General features: G+C 39.3%; 1 protein-coding gene across 14 annotated transcripts in view; it reads left to right on the forward strand.

Annotated features, from left to right (window-relative positions):
* MRTFA (myocardin related transcription factor A) overlaps nt 1-21932 on the forward strand; it is a 191227-nt gene that overhangs the window by 99814 nt on the left and 69481 nt on the right. For 5 of the 14 annotated variants that reach the window (XM_082739961.1, XM_082739963.1, XM_082739960.1 and 2 more), the window contains one exon: nt 11543-11597. The exons of 8 other annotated variants lie outside the window; for them this stretch is intronic. In XM_082739961.1, coding sequence (XP_082596087.1) covers nt 11543-11597 — 55 coding nt within the window. Of the gene's footprint in view, nt 1-10270; nt 10343-11542; nt 11598-21932 lie in introns of those variants that run through there. One more of the 14 variants, XM_082739953.1, reaches the window with a different exon arrangement.

The following is a 21932-nucleotide window of genomic DNA, read 5'->3' on the forward strand; positions in this document are numbered from 1 at the left end:
TCAGATACTACAGGCCCCAGTGGTTGTCTCCATCTTGGCTTTTTCTTCTCTGGCCTGGTTGATGATCTCATACCTTGATGGTGATCTCAGAAGACAGGTAGGCAGACAGACGGCTTTTGTCATCAGTATTCTGGATTACATCTTACTGCCTTTTCTCTGACTCACTGATTTATCTGGGATCCCCTTTGAGTTAGGACCCAGATCAAAGGCATTTGAATTCATCTGTTTGTCTCTATCTTTTTTCCTCCTTTTGTATGAGGCAAACTGTCAAGACCATGAGCCACAGTTTTAGCTTTATTAAATCAGTGCCAAATGAAATAAAGATGAGTTTCATACAGTCTTGTTTTTTTTGGAACTTCATTTTTATGATTACCACATGCATTGTTTTTGAAAGGATTTTCTTTATAATAACAAGGAAAAAACCCTTGCTTTGCCATTAACAACAAGAAATATCTTTCTCTGCCTTTCTCTCAACAAGCTCAAGGGCATTTTCCAGCAGGACTCATAGTTTCAGGGGCCTGGTGCATCCTTAATCTCACAGCAGTCACATAAAGGGAGAGGTGGCTGCAGAAATTGGGTAGGTATAGAGGGCCTAGCAAAGAGGAATACATGGCAATTACATAGTGAAAATAAACTTAGTCATGAAATGTTTATAGTGTGTTATAATTTTAAAGTGTTTTATGTGTATTACCTTATTTGATCTTGACAACACCTCTTTGAGGTCTCTGTGTCTTCATATACTACAAAGGAGGAAACTGAGGCTCAGAGAGGCTTCAGGACACACAGTAAGAGATGGAACTGATGTTTCTATTCAGGTTTTTTACTTTAAGCCCTAGTGACTTATATTTTCCATTTAAAATGAAAGTCAGATCAGCTCCCTTCTCACTTAAAACCTTCTAGTGGTTCTCATTCGCGGGAAAAGCCCAAGTCCTTGTAGTGCCTGCAGAGTCTATGTGATCTGTCCGCGGCTCTGTAACTCTCAGACCGCATTTATTCCTCTTCCCTTGCTTGACCTGTCCAAGTCTTACCACTCTCTTCGCTGTCCCTGCATACCTTAGGGAATGCTCCTGTTTCAGGGCTTCAGTACTTGATGATAGTCCTTGCACTTGGGGCACTTTTTATTGGGTAGCCTCGTGGCTTGCTCCCTCACTTCCTTCAGGTCTTTGTTGAGACGTCACTAACTTGGGCCTTCCGTGAGTGCCCTTAGGCCGATATGTTCCTGAGACCAGGCCTTTCACCAGTTTCATGTAGTAGGCACTATACTAACTGGTGCAGTAGTTCTCCGAGTGTGGTCTGAGAAACCCCTAGGTGTCCCTGAGACCTTTTCTGTAGGTGCAAGAAGAAGGCTTTTTATATATTTATATTAAAATACTATTTACCTGTACGTTGTCCTCATGAGTGAACACTGTAGTTTTTCAGAACTACATGATGTATTTCAACAGGTTGAATGCAGTATATAGGAAAATTCAGCTGTCTTTTAGTAAATTATGCATTAGAGAGATTTGCAAAAATGGTAAAACGGTTGTACTCTTTTTACTACTTTTTCTCGGTTTGGAAAATCATCATATTTTTCATAGAAGCATGTCAACATAGTAGGTTAATTGTTATTTTTTAAAGAAATAATAAATATTTCAGGGGCTCCCTGTGGCTCAGTCAGTTAAGCATCTGACTCTTGATTTTGGTTCATGCATGATCTCGGGATTCTTGAGCCCTGTTTTGGGGTCTGAGCTCAGCATGAAGTCTACTTGTCCTTCTCCCTCTGCTCCTTCTCCCCCCACCCCACCTCAAATAAAAATAAATCTTTTAAAAATTTTGTAAAGAAATAACAAATATTTAAAATTTTTTCAGTTTTAATTTCTTACCTGAAATATACTGATGGATATAATCCACATAAAAGCTCTTTGAAGTTCTCAGTAACTATAAGAGGGTAAAGGAATTGTGACATCAGAGTTCAAGAAGAATAGGTATAGTGTTTGAGAGTTAAGAGTTAAGACTTTGGAACCCAGGTTTCTTAGCTCTGCCACTAATAAACTGTGTGACTTTGGACAAATTACTTAGCTTCCCTGTGCCTGCTATTTCATCTATAAAATAGTAATAATAATAATGATAATGGCAACAATAATTGTGCCAACCCTAGATAGTTGTTATAAGTATTAAATGAGTTAATATATGTAAAATGGTTATAAAGGTTCTGGCATATAGTAAGTGCTTTATGTTTTTATGTTATTGTGGTTATTTTTGTCTTTTGTTGTTGGGATTTTGAATACTTTTAAATGCAGATAGTTTTTTATTTCTTCCTGTACATTCTGACAACGTGCTACAAATGTTTGACATTTGGCAACTCTCAGGAACTTTTAAAAAAATGCTTCTTCTTTAACCTTGAAAGACTTCTGGGAATTTGTTCTTAGGAAATTATAGAAGATATAAGATTTATGTATAAGGATGTTTATAGCAGTATTATTTATAGTAGTAAAAAAACCTAAAACAAACAGAAACCAAAATTTTAACAGTAGGAGATTGGTTAAATAACTTACAGTGCACCCATGTGATTGGAAACTAATGTAGTCATGAGATTATTTAAAGATGTGGGAAAATATTTACTGTTTATCCATTTAATCCTTAAAAAAAAATGGATGTAAGGATATATACTAGAATATTAGTAGCTGTTGCTGAGTAATAAGATTTCATAAGGGTCTTTTTTGTCTTTGTTTTCCTCTATGTGATTTTCTATCATAAGCATACATTTCTGTTGTATTTAGATAAAAGCCATATTTAATTGTGTGTGTGTGTGTGTGTGTACATGTAGGTACAGTTAGTTATAAGAGGAAGAAAATGGCTGAAAGTGTAATATCTTGGATTTGGAGCTGAAACTGTTAATTTGGGACTTCTGAAGTCAGAGCACTGCATTGACCAAACAATGCATGCTGAGGAGGCACTCCATCCCATTAAACTGTTCCTTGTGACCAGTCTACTTTGTATAAATCCTTTTTATATTTTTTGTCTTTGTTTCTATTTTGTAAGATTTATTGAAATTGATCTTTGCAGTGTTTATATTAGACCATGTTCTTGGCAGAGCTATAGATCCTTCTTGTGTATGCTTAATTACTCTCAATTTGCTGAACCTTTCTGAAGTTTTTATAAACCAAAAACACACTAAGTCATTTTTTTGTTTTTGATGGTAAGAAGAATCTGAGTTCTCTAGGCATTTAATAATGGCATTAGCATAAAATGTTTTAATTATCTGATAGCACATCTTCATTATGTATTTTGTTCTTTGACCCTAGGATACATGTGAAATCCTCTTGACAATATCTGTTCTTTATCAGAAAGGCAAAACGCCTGTTGCCTCATCTTTATCTTGTAAATAGGTCCTGGAGCCCTTGATGAAGAATTAAAATGTTAATTGAATGGATCTTGATTTTGTGAACTGTTATCTTAGTTTACTCTTTTGAGAATCAGTTAAATTATATTTCTCAAATCAGTGCTGTAAGACTAATTTATAAAATATTTGGTTGCGTAGAGAGTATTGAAACTTACAGTGTTAACATTAATTAGGCTGCCCAAACAGAAACCATGACCTCCGTCTTCTTTTTTTTTTTTTTTAAAGATTTTATTTATTTATTTGACGGAGAGAAATCACAAGTAGACGGAGAGGCAGGTAGAGAGAGAGGAAGGGAAGCAGGCTCCCTGCTGAGCAGAGAGCCCGATGCGGGACTCGATCCCAGGACCCTGAGATCATGACCTGAGCTGAAGGCAGCAGCTTAACCCACTGAGCCACCCAGGCGCCCCGACCTCCGTCTTCTAACACCTTGTTACTCAAAGTGTGTTCCGAGGACTAGCAGCATCTTTATCACCTGGGAGCTTGTTAGGGAATGCACAGTCTCAGACCCCCCAACACATACAGTCCAAAGCCTCATTTGAACAGTGTCTTTAGGTGCATGTCAAAGTTGAGAAGTATTGTTTCAACAGACATTTTTATTGACTTTGACTTGTTGGTGTATTTCCTGGATAGGAAGCACTGTTCAAAATGATAAAAATGAGAAGATGATAATGCAGTGGTTGAAAAAATTGTATGTTGTGTAATTAGTGTGAAAGCATTGGATAAAATAGGAAACAAAAAAAAAAAAAAGAAGAAGAAAACTTGCTTCTTTTTTTTTTTTTTAAGATTTTATTTATTTATTTGACAGAGAGAGATGACAAGCAGGCAGAGAGGCAGGCAGAGAGAAAGGAGGAAGCAGGCTCCCTGCTGAGCAGAGAGCCCAATGTAGGGCTCGATCCCAGGACCCTGAGATCATGACCTGAGCCGAAGGCAGCAGCTTAACCCACTGAGCCACCCAGGCGCCCCAGAAAACTTGCTTCTAATACAGTATTCTGCGTCTGAGAATGTTCACAGTTTGCCACTTTCTTAGCCATTTTTCCTTGACTTTTGAGAGAAAGAACAAATAGGTTTCTCCTTGGCATTCTAGACAGTTTACCTGAAAAGGGATCTTAGAGATGATTCTTCATTTTACAGATGAGCAAACTGGGAGCTAAGAATGTTAAGCGACTTACCTAGATCACATAGCTTGGGTTCCCCATGTCCTGACTTTCAGAGCGCTGTTCTTGATACCTCCTGTGCTACCCCTCTGTGTTGCTGAAAGCTATACTGCTAGTTGTTTCTGTTGATGTTGGTTGAAATCATACTGAACAGTTATGAGAATATATCTAATATGCCTCACAACATTGTGGGGAAATGGTGGGGGCTTATGTCTCCTTTCCTTTTTGTGAGCTCATGAATAGCTTCAGAAGAAGATGTTACTTGTCTGGAAGTTAAACTGCTTCTTCTCTGAAGTAGGTGAGCTTGCGGCAATAGACCTGTGCTCCCTAAAATGGGAAGGCACAGGAGTGTGGGGGAAGGTGTGGTAATCTCCTGTTCTGCTGAGATGACAGTGGTTTTGAGTATTTAAAAGTAATGTTATTTTTCTTTATATCTCTTATTTAAATACAAGTCTATGAATCAGGAAAGGAAACTTTTCAACAAAGAATGCTGAAAGAACTGGGCTAACTGTACTCCCCTCAAATTGATCCTTTTCGCATACCATATGCAAAAATTCACTTCAAATGGGTCATAGGCCTAAATGTGAAAGCTAAAGGACACAAAAGGTATGAACTATAAAAGGAAAACTCTTTTTTGTTTTTAAATATTTTATTTATTTATTTGACAGAGATCACAAATAGGCAGAGAAGCAGGCAGAGAGAGAGGAGGAAGCAGGCTCTTCGCTGAGCAGAGAACCTGATGCGGGGCTTGATCCCAGGACCCCGGGATCTTGACCTGAGCTGAAGGCAGAGGCTTTAACCCACTGAGCCATCCAAGCGCCCCAAAAGAAAAACTCTTAAATTGGACTTTATCAGGTTTAAATACTTTTTAATTTTTGTTTAATTCCATTTTGTACGTTGTTGAGAAAATTAAAAGACACAGTATAGAATGGGAGAAAATATTTAGGTGCGTCTGTCAAAGGACTTGTAGAATTCTTAGAACTCAAATAACAAGATAACCTCTGCACCCCGCCCCCCCAAAAAAGAAAGAAAATGGGAAAAGGGGGCGCCTGGGTGGCTCATTGGGTTAAACCTCTGCCTTTGGCTCAGGTCATGATCTCAGGGTCCTGGGATCGAGTTCCGCATCGGGCTCTCTGCTCTGCGGGGATCCTGCTTCCTCCTCTCTCTCTCTCTTTGTCTGCCTGTCTGCCTACATGTGATCTCGGTCTGTCAAATAAATAAATAAAATATTAAAAAAAAGAAAATGGGAAAAAACTTGATCAGACACTTCAGAAAATATGGAAATGGTCAATAAGCATATGAAAAGATGCTCTACATCATTGACCATCAGGGAAATGCAAATTAAAACCACAGTGAGGGGTGCCTAGGTGGCTCAGTGGGTTAAAGCCTCTGCCTTTGGCTCAGGTCGTGATCCCAGGGTCCTGTAGCATCGGGGCATGGGGGGCATAGGATTCTCTGTTTGGCGGAAAGCCTGCTTCCTCTTTTCTCTACCTGCCTCTCTGCCTACTTGTGATCTCTATCTGTCAAATAAATAAATAAAATCTTCAAAAATAAATAAATAAAATAAAACCACAGTGAGACACCAGTACCTACCCACTATAATGATTAAAATTAAAAAGACTGGCAATACTAAGTCTTGACAAGGCTACAGAGCAATGGGAGTTCATACACTGCTGGTGAAATATAAAATGGTATAATCACTTTTGGAAAACACTTTGGAAAAGAAATTTGGCATTTCTTACAAAGTTAAACGTATTTATTACATGACGCAGCAGTTCTACTCCTAAGTCTTTTCCCAAGAGAAATGGAAACATTCACATTTGCACATGAAGGTTGATATCAGCTTTATTATTAGTGATTCCAAACTGGAAAGAACATAGATGTCCATCAACAGATGAATGGATAAATTGTGGTATATCCATAAAGTGAAAAATTAGTAGCAATAAAAATGAACAAACTACTGATATATTCTAAAACATGGACAAATTTAAAAAACATGCTGAATGTAAGAAGCTGTACTCAAATGAGTACATACTGGCTTATAGCATTTATATAATATTCTTAAAAATGCAGACTCTAGTATCCTTTTCAGTAATAATAATAATAATAATAATAATAATAGACCAACTATTGATACATAAAACACCCTTGGTGATTGTCCAGAGAGTTATGCTGAGTGAAAAACCCAATTCCAAAGGTTATGTATTGTATGATTCCATTTGTATGACATTTTTGAAATGATAAAATTATGGATAGGGAAAACAGATTGATGGTCATCAGGGGCTAAAGACCGGGGGGGGGGGGTGCTGGGAGGAAAGTAGATGTGGTTATAAAAGGTCAGCATGAGGAACCCTTGTAGTGTTGGAAATGTTCTGTATCTTGCCTCTTCTGTATCTTGACTCAGTCAATGTCAGTATCCTAGTTGTAATGTTGCACTATAGTTTTGCAGGAAGTTGTCATTAGAGGGGACTGGGCAAAGGAAACATGGGATCTCTCTGTATTATTTTTTGTAACTGCATATGAATCTATAATTACTTCAACATAGAACGTTTACTTGAAAAATGCAGACAGTTTGGCAGCTTTTCAAAAAATTAAGCATAGAATTACCCTGTGACCCAGCACTTCCACTCCTAGATGTGTACTCAAGAAAACTGAATACATTCATCTGCACAAAAACTTGTAGTGGTGTTAGCCAAATATGGAAACATCACAAGTGTCCATCAGTCGATAAATGGATAAACAGAATGTGCTAGATCTTTACAATGGAATGTTACTCAGCCATAAAAAGGAATTAAGTACAGATAAAGTCTATAAAATGGGTGAACCTTGGAAATACTATGCCAAATGAAAGAAGAGAGACATAAAAGGCCACGTACTGTAAAATTGCGCTTATATGAAATGTCCAGAATAGGCAAATTCATAGAGAAAATATACCATTGGTTGTCAGGGCCTGTTGTTGGGGGAACGGGATGGGGTTTGGCTGGCTGCTAACGGAGAAGGGGTTTGTGGGGAGGTAATGAAAATGTTCTAGAATTAGACAGTGATGGTTGCACACCTTTGAGAGTGTACTAGAAACTGCTGGATTATACACTTTGAATATGTGAATTGAGTGGTATGTGAATTCTGTCTCAATTTTAAAAATTGTATAAGAAAAAAACGCAGGTTTCTCTGGAGTGTCAGACAGCAGATCAGTTGTTGCTTGGGGTCGGAAGTAGAGAAGTTAACTGCAAAAGGGTATAAGAGAACTTGAGGAGCTGAAAATGTTGTATGTCTTTATTGTCATAGTAGTTGTGCAGGTGTATGCATTTGTTAAAACGCATTGAACTGCATGCTTAAAATGGGCGAAGTTTATTATATCTAAATTAAACTAAAATTGATTTTTAAAACTTACAAAATTATCTCTAATTGTTATAAGCTTTAAGTGATCTTTAGCTTATCTCTTATAATGTAAGGCTTAACAACTGTTAGGAAAATTAACCCAAGGACTCTGACTTCTGTTGCTAATTTCTCTTACTCTTTTCCACCTAGTCAATTTACAAAGTGAAATTAGATTGATCTGTTTCAGTCATACTACACTCTTGTGCTTTGAATTAATATGATTCTGTTGCTCCTCTTTTCAAAAGTATGAGTGGGTGTAATTGTTGTAATTTTTGTTAAGTTTATGGAACATTCTGTTGGTTTGTACTGCTGTTTTCCTTTTATGTGCAACAGAAGAATGTTCCGTTGGGTATAACATACCAGATTGATTGCCTTTCACCTCTACTCTGGAGTACCCAGAGCTAATTTGGGCACCAGGAGATTGGAGTTAAAATCACTCTTGAAGGAAGTAAGCAAAAGGAGAATAGTTGGTAGCACAGCTAGGTAATGCTTAAAATAAAACCAAACAAGTGTGTGAACTTCTTTCCAACTTGCATTCATCCCTGTCTCCCACCCCCTGATCTGTTGTGAGGAAATGTGCTATATTGCACAAAACCCTTCAAGGGAACAGTTTTGGGAGATAATTTCTAAGTTAGAAAAACCAGCTTTGTTAGTTGGTTTCTGAATTTTCTGCCTGAGGTGTCCTTCCCCTGCCCTCACTCAGTTCTTGGGCCTGACAGTACCTAACCCTGGGAAGAGTGTTTCCTATTGAAAATTCTGCCCTACAGGTGGACAGATCTTCTATTATTTCCCTTAAACATAACCAAGATAGCCATATATATTTTTTTTCTAATTCCAGTACAATTAACGTACAGTGTTACATTAGCTTCAGGTGTACATCACAGTGATTGAGCAATTCTATACATTAGTCCGTGCTCATCATGGGAAGTGTACTCTTCACCCACTTCACCTGTTTGACCCATCCCTCTGTCAGCCTCCCCTCTGGGAACCTCCAGTTTTCTGTACTTAAGAGCCCGTTTTTTTATTTGTCCTTTTTTTTCCTTTGTTTTGCTTCTTAGATTCCACATATGAGTGAAGTCATACAGTATTTCTCTCTCTCTGACCTATTTGACTCAGCATTGAACCCTCTAGATCCATATATGATGTTGCAAATGGCAAGGTTCTGTTCTTTTATACAGCTGATATTCCACTGTATCTATGTATACCACATCCTCTTTATCCATTCGTCTGTCAGTGGATGCTTGCATTCATAATTGGGCTATTTTTGAATATGCTGCAATAAACATAGGGGTACATATATCATTTCGAATTAGTGTTTTTGTATTCTTTGGGTAAATATCCAGTAGTGTGATTACTGGATTATAGGGTGATTCTATTTTTAATTTTTTGAGGAACCTCATACTGTTTTCCACAGTGGCTGCACAGTTTGCATTCCCACCAACTGTGCAAACAGAGGGATCCTTTTTTCCCACCTCCTCGCCAACACTTGTTACATCTTGTGTTTTGATTTTAGCCATTCTGACAGGTGTGAGGTGCTGCCTCATTGTGGTTTTGATTTGCATTTTCCTGATGATTAGTGATAGTGAGCCTCTTTTCATTTTTCTGTTGGCCATCTGCATGTCTTCTTTGGAAAAATGTCTGTTTGTGTTTTCTGCCCATTTTTTAATAGGATTATTTGGATGTTTAGTTTTATAAGTTGTTTTTTTTTTTAACATATTTCGGATACTAACTCCTTATTGGAGATGTCATTTGCAAATATCTTCTCCCATTCAACAGGTTGTCTTTTAGTTTTATTGGGTTGTTTCCTTTTCTGTGCAGAAGCTTTTTATTTTTATGTAGTCCCAATAGTTTATTTTTGCTTTTGTTTCCCTTACCTTAGACATATTTAGAAAAATGTTGCTCTGGCTGATGTCAGAGAAATTACTGAGAAATTGCTCTTTTAGGGTTTTTATAGTTTCAGGTCTCACATTTAGGTCTTTAGTCCATTTTGAGTTTATTTTTGTGTATGGTGTAAGAAAGTGGTCCAGTTTCATTGTTTTGCTTGTAGCTGTCCAGGTTTCTCAACGCCTTTTGTGGAAGAGACTATCTTGTTCCCATCACATATTCTTTTTTTTTTTCCTCAAACCAGCAGTGGCTCAGGGCCCTGTCAAGTCTTTATTTGATACCACTCCCTTTGCATTCTTGCCTCCTTTGTTGAAGATTAATAGACCATATGGTTGTCAATTTATTTCTGAGCTCTGTATTCTGTTCCATTGATCTACGCCTCTGTTTTTGTGCCAGGACCCTACTTTTTTTTTTTTTTTTTTCATTTTTTAAGAAGATTTTATTTATTTATTTGTTTATTTGACAGAGAGAAGCACAAGCAGGAAGAGCAGCAGGCAGAGGGAGAGGGAGAAGCAGGCTTCCCCAAAGAAGCAGGCTTCCCAATGTGGGTCTCCATCCCAGGACCCCAGGATCATGACCTGAGCCAAAGGCAGATGCTTAACCAACTGAGCCACCTACGTGCCCCCATATTACTTTAGTTACTGCAGCGTTATAGTGTATCTTGAAATCTGAGATTGTGATACCTCCAGTTTTGTTTTTCTTTTTCAAGATTGCTTTAGCTATTCTGGCTAAAGGTTCCATACAAATTTCTGGATTATTTGTTCTAGTTCTGTGAAGAATGTTGGTATTTTGGTAAGGATTGCACTAAATCTGTAGATTGCTTTGGGTAGTATGGACATTTTAATAGGATTTGTTTTCCTAATCCACGAGCATGGAATATCTTTCCATTTGTGTCATCTTTAGTTTCTTTTCATCGGTATTTTATAATTTCCAGAGTACAGATCTTTCACCTCCTTGGTTCAGTTCCTTCCGAGGTATTTTATTATTTTTGGTGCACGTGTAAATGAGATTTTTTTCTTTATTTCTCTTTCTGCTACGTCATTATTAGTGTATAGAAATGCAACAGATGTCTGTATATTGATTTTGTATCCTGTGACCTTACTGAATTAATTTATCAGTTCTAATAGTTTTTCGGTGGAGTCTGTAGGGTTTCTTTCTGTAGTATCATGCCATCTGCAAATAGTGAAAGTTTTACTTTTTTCTTAATGGATTTGGATGCCTTTTGTTCCTTTTTCTTGCCTGATTGCTGTGAGACAGCCTTATATTTTAAAAATGAACCATTAGTTGGGGCGCCTGGGTGGCTCAGTGGGTTAAGACCTCTGCCTTCGGCTCAGGTCATGATCCCAGGGTCCTGGGATCGATCCCCACATCGGGCTCTCTGCTTGGCGGGGAGCCTGCTTTCCACACCCCTCTCTGCCTACTTGTAATCTGTCAAATAAATAAATAAATCTTTAAAAAAATAAAATAAAAATGAGCCATTAGAAACTAGTAGAGACCAAACAGGAAAATGCAAAGACAAATCCCAAAACATTCAGAGGCATATTTCTAGAGTATGGAATTCTAAGTGGATTTTGTGAGAATTCCAACAAAAACATGAAAATATATTTAAAATAACATAATAGTAGCCAGCACTCAAGTAGGATTTACCATGTGCCACAGTGTTCCAGGCTCCTTGCATATATTAACTCTTTTAATGTTTGCAGCAACTATGTAAGATGGATGCTCTTACTATCCCATTTTACAGATACTGAAATTGAGGGGCAAAGTGGATAAGGAACTCGGTCAGTGCCACACACCTGGTAAGTGGTAGAGCTTAGATTGCACCTAGGTGGTCTGGCTTTAGAAACTCTGCTCTTTATCACCACATTATATTGTTTTCCACGGGAGTTTCAAATCCTTTTGTCCTCCAAGTGTATATAGTATCTCCTGACAGCCTACCCAACTTATCTAAGTTCCTTTGTCCTGTTCTTGGAGTACTTGGCCTACCTATATTTTTTGCCCCCTTCTCTTCCTTCCTTATCCCTCTTCCCAGAATTCTGTGACATAACCATTAAAAACAACAACAAAAAACCTTTAACCTCCTTGTCTTTTATAATACTTGTATTTTTTTTTTGAAGGGATTTTTATTTATTTGAGAGCGTGAGTGAGGGAAGGGGAGGGCAGAGGGAGAGAGAGAAGCGGACTCCCCACTGAGCAGGGAACCAGCCACAGAGCTCGATCCCAGGACCCTGAGATCATGACCTGAGCCAAAGGCAGATGAGTAACCGACTAAGCCACCCAGGCGCCCCGTAATCCTTGTCTTAAATTCTGTTGCCCTCGACTTCCTTTCTGCATAGGGATGACCTTTTCTCTACAGTTAACCCTATTTAGAAAGTTTCTGTGCTTTTAACAGTGAGTCTTGTACCTGTTCACGAAGATTGGAAAGGATGCTGTTTTGAATTACAGCATAGTAAGATTTCTGACTCTTCTACCCATGGCCAAAACCTAGTGTCATATGTTTGAAACTAAGCAAAACCTCTTGAGTGTCTTGCCATAAATGTGCATTAGAAATTTTTTCCGATGTAGCGAATAGTTTCTGTGGATAGGAAGTAAATTTAAACCTGTATATCTTTAGAGTAGGAACATTTTCCATGTGAAGGTCCTTGTTGGCTCTGTTAAGAAAAAGGTCCCTTGCCTCCTTCTCCCTTTCCTGCTGAGCTCTGTAGTACAGAGCTTTTAGGACTTCTTAAAAGGTGAGTTTTACGTCTGCTGAAGTCTGTCCTTGAGATGTTTGTAAATATTCTTCCATTAACTTTATTTTTATTTTTTATTCTTTTCCATTAACTTTATCCTGAAGATCCCTTGCAGTTAGGCTTTTGGTCAACTCACTCAGTGTTGCTAACTTTATGTTTAATCCCAACTAATGTGGCAGGGTGAATGTTTTTAGAAAAACCTTGATTAATTTGAAAAAGAAGTATATTTTTGATGTACTCATAGAATTTTCCAGGTATTACTTGAAAGGTGTTTGAGAACCCTGTAAAACACAAGGTCCCCACTTGCATAGGGATCATATTTCATCTTAGGTAGTTTAGAGTAAGAGCTTAGGTAATATCCAGTTCTGCAGTCAACACTCGTACTCTTGGAATAGTAAGTTTCCCAGTGTGCTTAGTTTTACCAGCTTACCTCCTTAATCACCCTCTCTACCATGCTTTTCCCTTTGGCTTTCTGGGTTTTATCTACCTTTCCTTCCTTCTCTCTCTCCTATTTCCCATCTGCTTTATTTATTATCCTATTATCCATAGGTCTCCGAGAATGCCCTGCTCCTCCTCCCCTTTTCAGCCACCTCCCCCCATTCCCCTCTGGTTATTTTCATTTTTTCTCATTCTTCATGTACGTATACTTTGAGATTATATGTTTATTTATGGGATTCTTTTGTTCAGTGTGTATTTCCCTCAGTAGATTATCAACTCTGTGAAGAATGTATCTGCCTGTTACTCTTTTTTTGCTTTTAATTTTTTTTATTTATTGAAGTGATCGCTATATTCTACATAGGGGCTCGAACTCATAGACCCTGAGATGAAGTGTCCCATGCTCCTCCAACTGAGCCAGCCAGCCTCCCCCTGTTACTGTTAACTTTGTTTTACTATTTTATATCCAGCATCTCTTTAGCTTGATGCGAAATTACTGATTAAATATATGTTGATGAATGACTGATACGAACATGAAATACTGGAGAGACTGGGAAGAAGAAAACCACTCCCGGAACATTCAGTATTCAGGTGCTCCAACCCTGTTTCTCATAGAGCAAGTATAGACCATCCTGCTAATGGATGACCCTCTGGTTCCTTTATAAAATGTAGAGGGTCATCTTTTTTTGGTACCAGCTCTCCCTCTCCCTCATTCATTTTGAGAAAAGTCATTCTCAATTTTTGTGAAATGTCGAGCTATATAAACTAGGGGGAGTATTCTATGCCTGTCACTGGGTATATGTCTGTCTGGGGTTGAACCAAAAATTTTTTCCTGTTTCGAGTAAGGAGCTAGTACATATTTGGGAGCACTGTATGGTTCAGCTCATTAGTTAGAGACTTAAATGTTTTCTTTTTAATATACTAGTTTTGTTTCAGGCTTTGGGAGATCATTGTGGCATATTTAAGTCAGAGGACTTACCAGTTTTCATTAAAATGGCAGGTGTTCATTTTGAAATTTAATAGCTCAAGCTCAAACCAACAGTGTTAGTGTCTCTGTGCTCTGTTCCCTGCCCACTGCTTTCTTCATCTCAGAGTACTTTCAAGGTGAAGATTGACAGTTTTCGGTGAGATATGTGGTGCTCCGGAAAGCTCTTGGCTTAATGTCTCAGTCTCACAAATTGTTTTTATAAGGACGTCAGACAGTTTTAAACTTGGTATGCTGGTAGTGGGATTAAAATCCCACAAACAAACTTTATTTCTTAGAAAACTTACCTTTCTTCTGATTTCTTTTCTTTTGTTACTTTAAGCTTTCTAAATTGTCTTTGTTTGTTGGAGGTGCTTAAAATTTTCTTTTTCTAGTAAAAGAGATTTAGAAATTTAGGTTCAGAAAATTTACAGTTTAACAAATGCTCTTGTAAACTATTCATGAAAAAGATGGGTCGTTTAAGTTTAGAAATTACTTTTAAGATGCAAATTGCTAAGTGGTGGTGTTATATGTTTGAGTTTCTTGGCCTTTCAGGATGTCATCCTTTCAGCCCCGTAGCTAAATATCAAGAGGCTACATGTTCAGCCATAAAACATTAGCCTCTGCCAGTATTACATCAGCTCCACAAAGCCTTATTGGCTGATTACCCCCTGGGACTAGGACATGGATTTGGCAGCTTGTGAAAGCTGCTTTTTCCAATTTCTCCCTTCCTGGCTGTGACATATCCCAAAGGAATGAAGTTGAGAAATAATCATCTTCTTTTGAAAGCTCTCAGCCTCTCATTCCCACAGTGGTTCTCATGGTCAGGGATAGAAGATCCCTTCTTTCATTTGAGGACTTCTTGTTGCTGATGATGTATTCTTTAAGTAGTGACCACAGCACCCCGAATGAGCTGTGGAAGGTTGGTGGCAAGGAGACTTATGCTTCTTGAAGTGTGTTTCTGGGTGGTTGTCTACATTGATCCTAGTGCTTTTAGTAAGATCCTCTTATATTACCAAAATTACAGAAGCTGGAAGTCTAGGATTGAGAAGTCTGTGTGGTCATCATCAGTTTCAGTTGACACATGTTATAAAGAATTAGTATTGACATTTAAGATTTCCTTTCATGAAGATTCATAAAGTAACTTTCTTGAGGGCAACATTAGATAGTAAGAACTCTCTGACCTTAAGCAATCCTCTTAGTGTCTTTTAGCCTCATTTTTTTATCATTAAAATAAAGATGTAGTACTTGCTTTATTTTCCACAGAAGGTGTCATAAGGATGGAATGAAATAACATGCGTACAGTTTCCCCAAGATCACCAGCTGAGCTGCTAGTTAGCCTATGCAGGAGGCCCATTTTAGGCTTCCTCTTACCTGACCTTTCTTTACCATTTGACCCTATTTGATGTTCTCTCCTCATTCTGTGTTCAGGGTTCTTTGTGTAATCTTGACTAATTTAGGCATAAAATACATTTTTGGGAAGAGTATTGTGTACCACACAGTCTTCAGAAGAAATGAGCAGAAATTGAGTGAGGCAGCACACAGAAGAACGTGTCATGGGACCAGTCTGCTGAGGACTCTCACTGGCTCTGCTCACTGGACCTTCTCTGCTACTGTTGCTGTCCTGATGTCCCACAAACACTTGGTGCCACTGGCACTGCCACCAATAGATATTTGCCACTGTGCCATGAATAATTTCTGGTTGTATTTTCAACCTTTGTGTCATTCCCCCAATTTTCAGGGTTCTAGATGGGAGGGTCTGTTTGGCCAGACTTGGGTCATATTTGTGAGCTAGAGGCCAAGATGCTGAGAGGGATGTTCCTCTTCAGTTTCTGTACTAGGAAGAGGGCCTGCCTTCCCCGATCTTGGAATTTCCCCCAAGTAGGAAAGGTATTCAGATCCTGGGCAGGTAAACTGTAGCTACTGTTCTTTTTCCAGCTTGCCTTCTGCCTCTCTGTGTACTATGCAGTCTCTTTGCAGTCTTCTCTTCTTCCTGTCCCTCAAATGTATTTTCCAGGATTAGTCCTTGACCCTCTTTTCTCCTCAGTCTGCACATTCTCCCCAGCAATCTCATCCTAGTATGTGGTTTCAGCTACCACTTACTCAGGATGTCTGCATCTGTATCTCTGCATTCATTTAATCCACTCATTCTTCCTACCTGGACATCTGGGTGACTCACATGTACTTCAGACTTTTACATATTAAAAGACGATGTCACCATTCCCCAAGACTGCCCCTGCATCTCCTAACTTGGTGCCAGTTACCTAAGCAGAAAATTAGGAGTCATTCTCAATTCCTCATCTGTTTGGTCTCTTGAGTTCTGTAGATCCTAGTTCTGCTTTGACTTCTCATATTTTGTCTTACTCTCCTTCATCAGTCTCCCCTCGTTTCTCACTGTGGTTTCAGTAGCCTTCGGATTGGTCTCCTGGCCTGTAGTTGGACTCTTCTCAAGCCTATCCTACATATAGCTGCCAACATGCTTTTTCTAATAATCACTTCGAATCATTTTTAATCTTCTCAGACTTCTTTCCTTCCTTCCTTCTTCTTCCTTTCTTTCTTTTCTTTTTTCTTTCCTTTTATTCCTGCCTTCATTCCTTCCCTCCCTCCCTCCTTCCTTCCTTCCTTTCTTTCTTCCTTTCTTCCTTTCTTCCTTTCTTTTGTAGGGTCCATGCGCAGTGTGGAGCCCAGTATAGGCCTTGAACTCATGTCGCTGAGATCAAGACCTGAGCTGAAATCAAGAGTTGGATTCTTAACTGACTGAGCTACCCAGGAGCCCCTTCTTCCATTTCTTTTGGGGTAAAATTTAAAACTATTATATTCGTATCTTCGGCCTCTAATTATTCAATCATCTTCTATCACTTCCAACTTCAGAGTCTCCAGCAATGCTGAGCTACTTTTAGTATCCAGACCATTCTGTGCTCTTTTAATTTTCTGTTCCTTTGCATATAATCTTCCCTCTGCCTTGACCATTCCTTTTTCTGCTTGCCTGCCCACCAGCTCTTCCTCTTTCAAGTCCCAGCAAGGGCTGCCTCTTCTGAGATGCATGTGGTCTTTCATTCCCAGACAGACTGACGTCCTCCTTCAACTATGTTCTCCCTGTATCTAGTACAGATCGTCAGAGTGACTATTACCTAGTTATTCCTAGTGGGTCTCATCATTAGAAATAAGTTCTTTGAATGCAGGGGTGGTGTCTTAATTCTGTATCCCCAGTTCCTGGCACACAGCAAGTATAAGATAGTTTTTATTTAAGAACTAAGTGCATGAAAGCACTTTGAGAAGTAAAGCACTGTAGGGGTGCCTGGGTGGCCCAGTTGTGGAGCCTTCGTCGGCCTTTGGCTCAGATCATTGTCCCAGGGTCCTGAGTTCGAGCCTTGAATCGGGTTCCCTGCTCTGCGGGAAGCCTACTTCTCCCTCTCACGCTCTCCCTGCTTGTGTTCCTATTCTCGCTATCTCTCTGTCAAATAAATAAATAAAATCTTAAAAAAACAAACAAACAAAAAGTAAAGCACTGTACAAATGTTAACAGTATTTTCATCATTGGCATTTTCTTATAAGGATTAGACCTTTTTAAAAAAAAATTTCAAAGTAGGCTCCACCCCCAGTGTAGAGCTCAGGGGGCTTGAATTCACAACCCTAAGATTCACAACCCTGAAATCAAGAGTTGGATGCTTCATCAGCTGAGCCACCCAGGTGCCCAAGGATTGGACCCTTTTTAACTCTAAAGTTCTATGATCTATAAATCAGTTCTGTTTTTATTTCATTCTTTTATCTCTGCAGGTGGCCAGAGGTCCAAGAGCCCTATTAGCCCCTCAGATGAGCTTGCCTTCTCTATGATCAGCCCCATAGTCCTTTCCCAAGTGTTCTTTTCTTTAGTTTTCCCCGCCTTCTACCTAACACACATTTGAATCCTGAATGATGACTTGTGTCATGTAGGACTCCATTTCCTTACCCCACACCACCAGTGCAGTCACTTTGCTTTAGCTGCTCTAGTTATCATAAGTTATATCATGATCAAAAATGTACACATTATTAATATTCTGGAGATTCCCTAGAGAACCTAGAGGTTTATCTATTGATCTGGCTGGACTGATGGCTCTGTGGTTGCCTTTTCTTCTACCCCACAGCTCTCATCCCAGTTCTGTGCTCCTCCTGGGGGGCCTTAGCAGAGCAAACAGTATGTAGTTTAACTTATACTTCATTTTTTTTTAGGACTTGGCATTGCCTCTTGATTTACTGCACTGGGAAGAATAAGTTCTAATTTTTTTTTTCTTGTTCCTCCCTCTGAGGGAGCCTGCGTCATTGAGAAATGTTTAACCTCATGGCCTTGACTGAGGCTGGAAATTTGCCTAAGGGAACTTGAAGCAGGCAGTGTTTTTAGTCAGATTCCCCCTTATGGGGAGGGGGATTTCAGCAGAGCCTGCCAAAAGAGGAAGATGTTGGGAAATTTTTTTAGTCGCAAAACCGTTGCCATTAGTTTATTAAAAGTATTTGAAGAGTTTTCAGGAGATAAGCTCAGACATTTTAAAATCCTTCTGGGAGAAAACTGTAGCTTCTACCAGGTATAAACAAAAATTGAGGCTGAGAAACTTAGCTTTTCAGTTGTAGATATGTTGTTATAAGAAAATTTGACCAGTTGGATGAGAAAGAGAAGCAAACCAAAAAGAATTTTAGTTCAGAAACTCTCACTTAGGGAAAATAGCTGTAGGCCGAGGCAAATCTCTATGGACTACGGGAAGAATTTGGCTTTTTATCAATTCTGAATTATCCTAATAGTAGATCATCACAGGGGTTTTCTTTGGCAAACTTCTCTTTCAAAATTCTTATTGGTATTGTCACTGTGTTCTATTTACAAAAGCATTTTGTTGATACAAATAAGATATTTGCCCAGTAAGAGTTAGAATAGTTGATCTTTTGTGTCCAAACAATGATCTCCCTATTAGGAGAAGGTGTGAACCAGCAAATGTTTAGAATATGACTACCTCTGCTTATTTTTATCTTTGTGTCACAGATGAGAAAAAGTTATACAGTTGTTTGCCAGTATGGAATGATAAGCTGAGCAGACTCTGGGCCCTGACAAGAGAAGAATTGTGCAGTTAGACCATTTGTGGCAACTTTGCAACTTCTGGAAAATTGGAAACAAGTACACAGTACTTAATCCAAATACAGGCATTCCTCCCACCCTGAAAGATAGTTGGACTCTTCCAGCAGGTTGTCTTTCTGTGCAGTGGCTTTCCTGTTAGCATGGATGATTGAGGGTTGATAATATGTGTGACTAGTGTGAGGCTAACTTTAATCAGCAAGTATTTATTAATTGCTGATCATATATTTAGCACTTTGATGGGTACTCTTGGGGGATTCCCAAGAAGTGGAAGGAATGATTCAGAAACTCGGGAAATTTATATGCTTATTGGAGGTACAGGGGTTAGAGAAGATTATTAAGTTCCTAAGAAAAAAAGATGTCAGTGAGATCAAGGAAACTTCACAGTGGAGGTGAGATTAAGGCTGGACTGTAGGGGGAAGAGTGCAGTTTGAATAGGCAAGAGAAGTCAGAGGAAGAAAGGGTTAATCAGATGGTATTCAGATAGGAAGAGTATCCTAAGACAGAATGTGGAAACTGGACTAGGCATGGTATGTGAGGAAGACTAAAGTTTTCACTTGATTCAAGAAGGAGCTGGGGCGCCTGGGTGGCTCAGTGGGTTAAGCCGCTGCCTTCGGCTCAGGTCATGATCTCGGGGTCCTGGGATCGAGTCCCGCATCGGGCTCTCTGCTCGGCAGGGAGCCTGCTTCCCTCTCTCTCTCTCTCTGCCAGCCTCTCTGCCTACCTGTGATCTCTCTCCGTCAAATAAATAAAATAAAATAAATCTTTAAAAAAAAAAAAAAAAAAAAAAAAAAAGAAGGAGCTGTAGGGTAGTTGCAAGAGAAGATTGGGTTTAATAGGTAACAAGGAGCTGGATTATTGAGGGCCCTGAATGTTAGATCACAGAGTTTGTCCTTCACCAGGACATACTGGGGGTTATTTTAAGCTCCTGAGTAATATATTTATCAATCTATTTCTTTCCATAATTACTTTTTAAATTGGCATTGTAATTGAGATATTGTTGATTTATAGGCAGTTGTAAGAAATAATAGTCATCCCTTGTACACAGTATTTTAAGTGCTAAGTTTGTAATATCACTTCAGAGTTCTTATCAATGTATAAGATAACCTGCTTTTCTTTTTTCTTTTTTCTTTTTTAAGATTTTGTTTATTTGAGAGAGAGAATGAGAGAGAGAGCGAGCTTTAGATGGAGAAGATCAAAGGGAGAAGCAGGCTTCCCGCCAAGCAGGGATCCCAATGCAGGATTCGATCCTGGGACTCCAGGATCATGACCTGAGCTGAAGGCCGTCGCTTAACGAACTGAGCCACCCAGGCACCCCAATAACCTGCTTTTCACAAGCATACAGAAAAATGATATGTATATATGTGCTTTTTAATAGCTATATGACAAAATATGATGCATAAAACTTGTGTTGTATGAGCAGAGTTCTTAAGAGAAACAATGAGTGACTTTTGCAAGGTGGTTAGGAAAAGCTTCATGGTGCTGGCACCATGTGGAATTGTTCCCTTGGCTCCTCATGTGTTGCAGGGTGTAGGCCAGATGCTAGGGATACAGTGTGAACAAGACAGACATGGTCTGTGTCCTTGTGCAGCCTCAAACTTACTGGTGAGAACAGACAAGTAACCATAGTAAAGCAGAACAGGGGTTCTAATGGGAAATTCAGAGTGCCGTGGGGGAACAGGGCAGGGCGGTCCAAACAATGCTGGGGAACATCACAGAGAGGCCTTGCAAAGGGTGGGATGTTTACGCTGTGACCTGAAGGATGTTCTAGCACAGAGAGAGATGTGAAGGCCTGGAGGTGTCAGGTGAAATAGTGCATTTGAGGAGCTGAGGGACTTTTGTTACAATTGGTATGGAGAACATAGGATCATGGATGTGAGTGAGGGCTCAGTAGCCTGACTGCCTGGGTTTACATCTTGGCCTTACCAATTACTAGTTGCCCTTGGACAGTTACTTCTCTGTGCTTCAGTTTCCCCATCTGAAAATAGACATAACTCCTACCTCAATTGGGGAGTAAATTATCTAGGATATATAATGCCCTTAGATTAGGGCCCGGCACACAGCAGGGCACACAGCAGGTGCTCGATACATGTTAGCTGTTACTGCTACTTCCATGACTGTAGTAATTAAATTTGAGAAGATAAGTGGTAAGAACATAACTTTGAGATTCACGGGCATCTTAGAAGCCACTTTAGGAGTTCTGACTTTATCCTAAGAGTGGGAGGTCACTAAAGGGTTTGGAGTAGAGATGTGGCATTAGATTTGCATTTTAGAAAGATGATTCTGGTTTTAGTGTAGAAGATAAATTGAAGGAGGCTAGGAAAGGGGGCAGGGAGACCAAATAAGAGGGAGTTGCAGAAGTGCAGGTGAGAGGTGGCTGTCATGGGGGAATGGTTAGATTGAAAAGACATTTGTTCTCCAGTCATTTGACACCTAATTATTGAATGCTTACTGTGTGCCGGGTAGACCTCTCAATTCTGCATGCAGAGTTCTCGTGGAGTTCTATTCGTAATGGAGGTCAGTAACGACAAACAAATGTGTAACATATTATTAGGAATGATGTGTGTTATTAGGAAAAATAAAGCAGGAGGGGTACCTGGCTGGCCCACTTGGTGGAGCAGGCGACTCTATCTCAGGTTGTAGGTTCAAGCCCCATATTGGATGTAGAGATTACTTTAAAAAAAAAAAAAAAAAGGATCTTAGAGAGGGAAACAAACCATAAGTGACTCTTAACTGTAGGAAACAAACTGAGGGTTGCTGGAGGGGAGGTGGGTGGAGGATGGGGTAACTGCGTCATGGGTGTTGAAGAGGGCACTGGAAGTAATGAGTATTGGGTGTTGTCCCCAACTGATGAATCACTAAATTCTACCCCTAAAACTATTAATACAGTCTATGTTAATAAAAA

This window comes from Mustela nivalis, assembly GCF_964662115.1.
Source record: "Mustela nivalis genome assembly, chromosome: 7".
NCBI lineage: Eukaryota > Metazoa > Chordata > Mammalia > Carnivora > Mustelidae > Mustela > Mustela nivalis.